Below are 7,439 nucleotides of genomic sequence, written 5' to 3' on the forward strand. Positions count from 1 at the left end.
TCATTTAATTTATTATTGATGGTAATGTCCATCTTTCATTCTTCTTGTTAATTTTTTTCCCCAAGCAAACAAATAACATGAGTTTATTTTCTTACTCCTCTGAGGGCCAGAAATTTGAAGTCCAACCCAAGTTCAACAAACTAAAGCCCATGTGCTATAGAACTGGTGCCCTCTAGATGAGGCAATAGGGAACCATTTCCTGCCACCCACTGCATCAGGAGGGACCGTGTGGGTTCTTTGGTTTGTGATCCTTCATCTCTTTTTGAAATTTTACTTAAAAAACATTTTTTTTCATTTATTTTACATATCAACCAGCTTCACCTACCTTCTCTCTTCCCATTCCCTCCCCGTTCCTACCTATCCCCTCCCCATCTGCTTCTCCTTCATCTCCATTCAGAAGGGGGCAGGTAAACCAGCATAGGGAACAAGTTACCAAAAGGGGGAGGTCGTGTTCTAACTGTAAGAACCCCTACTTAGAGACCAAGATACATGATTGCTATAAACATGCAAAGGGCCTAGGTCAGTCCCATTCAGGTTCCCTCATCATTCATGAGTTCTGGCGAGCTCAGACCAGCTCTCTCTGTGGGTTCCCTCATCATGACCTTCTGGCTCCCATAATCCCAGATGCAGAGATCCACAGATAAGCACTGCACTGAGCTCTGAGAGTCTTGACCAAGTTTTTATTGCAATTTATAAAGAATCAAATATTCAGAGATCAGCTCAGATTGCCTACTATTTATGTATTAGGTATATAAAATAACAATCTGTTTGTACATTTCTAATCGGGGCCTTCTATGGGTTTCTCTAGTTTCTCTCAAAATGTGATGTGTTTTATCATTTATACCGGAAATACAGTCATAGGCATTATAGGCTAGCCTCAAACTCACAATAAGGTCAGGGGTGTCCTTGAACTTCTGACCTTCCTTCCACTAATATTCTAATGCCAGGGTTACTTGTATTTATCATTATTCCACGTTTCATGCAGTATAGGAAATATAATTCAGTGTTTTGTTCGTGCTAGGCAAGTACTCTGCCAACTGAGCTATATTCCCAGATCTTTCTTTATTTTGGTTTGCATGGTCCATGGAGAGGCATAAATAGAATAAGTATGTTAAGTGAACTTATTTAGATATTGAATTTTTATTTTTATGTATGTATGTATATACATATGTTCATATATATGTATGTTGATCATTTTGTATCTGAGAAATACTATTTTGTGTGTAGTACCAGGGTTTTCTTTCTTTGTAATATTTCTTCAAATTGCTCATATTGTTATAGTACATTTCTAATGCACAAAATTATGCCTGTGTGGTCATGCAGGAAGCTAAAATATTAGGTAGAAAGAGGATATATTTTTCTCAAAAGTTCTAGAAATAATATAACAGTAATATCATGTTGCTAAGAATGAGAGTTTAGATTTGTTACTAACAAAGAAAACAAGTAGCCACCAAAGGAAGAGATGGACATAGATAGTTGCCAGATATATATTCTCACACGGTCCAAGAGAAGGAAATTGTCTCTGTAGGGGAGTTCTGATGCTTGATTTGTAGTCAAAATGCTAAATAAATGCTCATATACTTCCTGAAATCATCACCATTTTCATGTCCTTGACTTCTTTTCTCTTGCTGTATCCACAGAAATATTGACAGTGTAAGTTTAAGCTGCTCATAGATCTTCTTGGTCCAATTCTTAGAAGAGTGAATTAAGGAGAGATTTAATTTCATGTAGACAGTCACACATATCTGAATATATTTGGGTGGACTTCACCATATGTAGACACTAACATAAATAGCCATCTGAGTATATGAAAGGAGATATTTACCACATAGAGATACTAACATATATAGTCTTTTATATATGAAGTGTGATCCTCATTACACATACACACTCACTTATATATTTATTTGAATCCATACAGTTCCAGAACTTGAGCATTTTAAAGGTGACTTGGCCTTGCATCATCTTCTAAAGATCAGATGGATCAGTGACATAGCTGTGAATGCTTAATCTATTACAATTTGTAAATTTTGGATAGGTTTTGTTGTCACTGTTTGTTTTTTATTCTTTTTGTTTTTAACTATTAAAATAGCAAAAGGAGTACTCTCACTATTAACTGGTTACCCATGGGACAATTTTTTAGTACAAGGATGTCTATAATCAGCAGAGTCAATGAAAATCAAAAAGAGAATCCAGGAAATGCCCTAATATTTGAATTTTCTCTCAGAGCTATGTAGGAATCCTTCTGTGAACCATAGAAATAATAAATGCTGAGCCCATTGGAACATAATCTCAATCAGCAAGATGCCACTGCTTTCCAGATTTCCTCACAGGCTCTGCTAATTTCATGCCAAAACTAGCAATGAATTTCTTCCTTTTAATCTCCCCTAATGCCTTAGTTAATTATTGTCATTGTTCTGACTCCCCATTTCTCAACTGAACCAGTCAGAGGAGGCTGGATATCTGCAGGACTTAATCTAAGACCACAAACGACCCTACTCCATCTGAAAAGGCAAAAATAAGACCAAAAGAATAAACGGAATTACTAACAATTTCCTGGCAACCCCTTAATCTACTGGATTGCTGACTGGACATAGACCAGGATGAGGGATATGAAGGGTCTGGAAGATTTCTCAAGTTGATTGTCACAGGAAAGCTGGCTGAGGGAAGGAAGAAGCAGGAAGACAGTTACCTGGCATCTCAGTGAGCCTTAGAATGGTGGTGTTTCTCCCCTGGCTGCCCATTATTCTATGGTAAGAATTTTTTTTCTGATTTTCTTCCATTTTATCTTAGAGGAAAGGGAGAGCATATATGCACTAGGTGAATTTTAAAGTGCACAGTGAAAGTAAACAGGAGTGGTGTGTCTGGTATCTAGGATGGGGTAAACTAGCACCCATGAAACAATGGAATTTCTCTGAGGCCAAGTGTGAGAACTTTTGACTCTCCACCGTCAGGCTAGAAAACGCAAAAGCTCAACTTGAAGATGAAGGCAATTTCTACTCGGAAAATGTCAGTCGGATTCTTGACAACTTGCTGGAAGGCTATGACAACCGTCTGCGACCAGGATTTGGAGGTAAGAGGCTGCATTGCAGTCAGACGAAATAGTTGAACTTTCATTCCATTCTACCCCTTTGTAACCCTTCTGAGAGCCAGAGGATTCAGAAGGAAGGCAGTGGTAGAGGGAGGGTATGAAGAGTTCTCACTCCTTCCTCACTCAGTGACCTTATGTAAGTTATTTGAATGCTATCATCCTCACTGTCCTGAACAGAGGTATTTGTGTGTATGGACCTCATTGACTCACAGGGTATGGAATCGTAGAAAGAGTTTTTCCAGGTATGCTACTTTTCTGGTTATTTGTCCTTTGAAAGCAATCAATACCGATGTGGGTTTTTTTTATCATCATTAGTAGCAGTATTAACTATTAATAGGGCACACTGATTTTGACATCTTCCATCCCTTAAGACTATCCTAATGTGAATGAAATGACTTTAAAACAATTGGAGATTTTCAAAGTTTAAAAACTGAAGGCTGTCCTTTTAACTTTCAGATATGTGAAAGGTTGTGTGGAGTCACTAAAGTCTAGTAACAGCACACATGTTAATAGCCCCAACCTTCTTGACTTTTGGTAGGTGCTGTCACAGAAGTCAAAACAGACATCTATGTGACCAGCTTTGGGCCTGTGTCAGATGTGGAGATGGTAAGTACATTGGGTACTCATATTTAGGAAGGAGAACTACAACTTAAGACTAATGATTACAGATATTGTCATTCATCTCAGCACACATGTTGCGTATTTCCATTGGGAAGGCAAAGAAACTAGAGCAAATGATTGGCTCTGCTGGGACTCTTGAAGATGAGTTAGTTTTTTATATTATAGTCTCTCTTCCATTCACTTATTATATAATGACTAGTCCTACAAAGAGAAGAGTTTCTCCATTTTTGTGAGGTCCTAGCAAAATCATTCTTTTTATTTTAAAACGTCTTGCCATGTAAGAGTAGACTGAAAATGAAGATGCCGAGGTACACATATCATCTGTTATGTACCATCACCAGTGCATTTTATCCAAACAGTGAAAGAGTCACTTGGACAGGTTCATGCTTTCCACCTTGTCCATTGCGGATGCATCAGTGGGAGTTCTGGAGACTCTGTTCCAGGCACAGATGGCTGTAGGATTCGTAAGAGGGTATTTATGGAAAGTGGCAAGGAAAGCCCGGAGTTGTCTTTTGAACAAAGTGTATCATATACCTTCCTGGTTTTCAAATGGTATTTATTTTCACAAAGCCAAAATACAAGCAGCAAGACAGAAACTGTCATAAATGTCTTCAAAGAAGGATGTCATTATCTTTTCTTGGGAAAATTGTAATTATGTATAAAAGTTGCTGGTGACTTCTTGTCCTACTTTAGAACTGATATGAAAAGAATAAAGAAACGTGAATAAAAAGCAAAGGAAAGGAGAACTAGATAGACAGGACAAAAGGGAGGATGGAAAAAAGAATGGGGGAGGAAGAGAAAAGGGGAGAAATGAAGGAAGATACAGATGAGGGGCAGAGAGTGGGCAAGAGATCTTATCAAGAAATAAAAATCATAAGACTTGAAAAAGGAGAGTCAGTACTGGATACTTGTTATTTTAGAATATTTATTTTCCTTCAAGTTCTGCTTAGTTTCCAAAAAACAATTATAAACACTTGGAACTGCATCACTCTAGTCTGGGTTTACTTTACTTTCATTTTGTCCATGTGTCTCTTCTTAGAGTACTTTTGTGTATTAGAATCTTTTTGTTGCATGGCTTGTGATTGTATAGGTATATTCTGTATGGAAATCTGTTTTTAAAATTTAATCACTATCTATAGAAATAAGCATCATAAAGTGAGAAGAAATTATTAGCAATACTTCAACATAGTAGCAAGGTATTTGTTGTTGACTTCTGTGATAGCCTCATAATTTTCTTTTCAAAATTAACATTATCCTGGAAAGCCATGGTTTAAAAATCAAAATTGTGGAATTTACATTAAATATTCTATTTTCTGTTTAAAATAATCTTGCTTTCATCTGCTTGTATATTTTCTGAGAACAACATCAAATCCATGGTATGCAGTCTTAATTTACTAATCAATGAAGGTTTGTATTGTTGGGATTGTACTGCAAGGAAGTATTGTCCTCTGAACCGACTGTAAAGGTGAATGAGAGGCTGGAAGAATCGCTAAACTAGCTTAAGGGAAGGTAGGACATCCAGCAAGAAGCCTGAACTATAGATATTTTCATGTGTTTTTCTTCCAAGTTAAGGAGGATTACAGAGAAAAGATCGAGGTTGAAAAGTTGGCTGACTAGGTAGATATGGAGGAAAAATGTTGAGCAGATTAAGGATGGAGAAGGAGTTTGGCCCAGTATATCTGTTTTATAATATTACAGACCTTGCGAGTCTGAGAAAAATAAGGATTCACCCAAATCTGTTTAGTATTAAAAACCCTTTACTGGGTATAATCAATATCATTGATTCTAAAAATCATTATAGATTACCAAATTATTCAGCTGCATTAAGAAATTATTGGTATATGCTTTCTTGAGTAAACAGAATTACATATAAATAATGAATAAACTATTTCACAAGACATGCTCCACTTTGTGTGAATATTTGTTTTTTCTTTTAGGAGTATACAATGGATGTTTTCTTCCGCCAGACTTGGACAGATGAGAGGTTGAAGTTTAGGGGTCCTGCTGAGATTCTGAGTTTAAATAACTTGATGGTCAGTAAGATCTGGACGCCTGACACTTTTTTCAGGAACGGGAAAAAGTCAATTGCTCACAACATGACCACCCCTAACAAGCTCTTCCGATTAATGCAGAATGGAACAATCCTGTACACCATGAGGTGAGTTGTCCATTTATTTCTGCTGCCTTGAGGATGCATCCTCCACAGTAACCAGATGTACATATTTCAATGTCTCCAGGCTTACTATCAATGCTGATTGTCCCATGAGGCTGGTTAACTTCCCTATGGATGGACATGCTTGCCCACTCAAGTTTGGAAGCTGTAAGTTACACAAAGTTTCTGGAAGTCAAATAGATCACTAGAAATATGTATTTGTTTGGCTTTAGCTGAAGACTAGGAAAAAGAAAAAAATATATTTAGAAAACTCTCAGTGTGAGTTCGGGAGTATGCTGTCTATCAATATTAGAAGTTTCCGTTAATGAGATGTTTCAAAAAGCAACAAAATGTGTTTCTTTCTCCATAGCTAATGCAGGTAATGTTTGTTTTTAATGAAACAAAGTTAACCAGCTATATTTAGTGTTTTGTGTCATTTGTTTAAAATATACAGATGCTTACCCAAAAAGTGAAATCATATACACATGGAAAAAAGGGCCGCTTTACTCGGTAGAAGTCCCAGAGGAATCCTCCAGCCTCCTCCAGTATGATTTGATTGGGCAAACAGTTTCTAGTGAGACAATTAAGTCTAACACAGGTAAGAATATTTTAAAAAATCATGTAATACAACTCCAGTGTATATTTTCAAAATATCTAGTATTTTATCTCATTAATATTAGATGTAACAGACTTAATTTATTATTTTGAAGTAATAGCTTCAAAATTGTTTGCAACTGGGTAAATAGGAATATTTGTGTAGTCTTGGAATGATTTTTCTTTGTGTGAATAAATGACATAAGGTTTACCAACAAACCGATATTTCTCTTTGTATCTGCTCAAGTAGTATTTTTATATATTTTTAAATCATGATTTCGCTTGTTTTCTTTCAGATCATGTTAACTTAAACACTTGCGAGTTTTATATCCACTGCATTCATTTTTCTGTCGACAACAACCCTACTAATGAGCGTGTCTTCCAACAGGTGAATACGTAATCATGACAGTCTACTTCCACTTACAAAGGAAGATGGGCTACTTCATGATCCAGATATACACTCCGTGCATTATGACGGTCATTCTCTCTCAGGTGTCCTTCTGGATTAATAAGGAGTCGGTCCCAGCAAGAACCGTCTTTGGTAGGCCTCACACTTTGCCTTCTAGTTTCACTTCAACGCCTGTACTTTTGTGGTGAATATTGACAACTGTGTGTTCTCTCAGTACACGGAAGAAACAGAGTCACATATGTCACAGAGACATGTGTCACATAAAATGACTCTTGTCTTTTTGTAAGTCGTGTGCCGAAGTAGCAAAATATTGTCCCTTCAGCAATTCTGGCTCTTTTCTATAACTAAAGTGTGTCTCAGTTAGCAGTGCTCAGCATGAAGGAGAAGCCTGACCAGAAGGTGGTGGCACATGTTTTAATCTTAGTACTTGGGAGGTAGAGAATCTCTGTGAGTTTCAGGCCTGGTTTTACAGTTTTGCTGAGTTCCAAGACAGACAGAGCTGTTACACAGAGAAAGCCAGTAAAAAGCAAGCGCGCGCGCGCGCGCGCGCGCGCGCGCGCGCGCGAGAGAGA

The 7,439-nt window shown here is 37.3% G+C and overlaps 1 protein-coding gene across 1 annotated transcript in view; it reads left to right on the forward strand.

The window, feature by feature from the left end:
• The first annotated feature begins 2,291 nt into the window (after window positions 1-2,291).
• Gabra6 (gamma-aminobutyric acid type A receptor alpha6 subunit) overlaps window positions 2,292-7,439 on the forward strand; it is a 15,895-nt gene continuing 10,747 nt past the window's right edge. Inside the window, exons 1-7 of the mRNA XM_005368188.2 lie at window positions 2,292-2,753; window positions 2,955-3,073; window positions 3,630-3,697; window positions 5,650-5,870; window positions 5,950-6,032; window positions 6,319-6,462; window positions 6,847-6,999. Coding sequence (XP_005368245.1) covers window positions 2,716-2,753; window positions 2,955-3,073; window positions 3,630-3,697; window positions 5,650-5,870; window positions 5,950-6,032; window positions 6,319-6,462; window positions 6,847-6,999 — 826 coding nt within the window. The 5' untranslated portion in view covers window positions 2,292-2,715. The remainder of the gene's footprint in view (window positions 2,754-2,954; window positions 3,074-3,629; window positions 3,698-5,649; window positions 5,871-5,949; window positions 6,033-6,318; window positions 6,463-6,846; window positions 7,000-7,439) is intronic.

Source organism: Microtus ochrogaster, unplaced genomic scaffold (assembly GCF_000317375.1).
Source record: "Microtus ochrogaster isolate Prairie Vole_2 unplaced genomic scaffold, MicOch1.0 UNK30, whole genome shotgun sequence".
Classification (NCBI taxonomy): Eukaryota; Metazoa; Chordata; class Mammalia; order Rodentia; family Cricetidae; genus Microtus; species Microtus ochrogaster.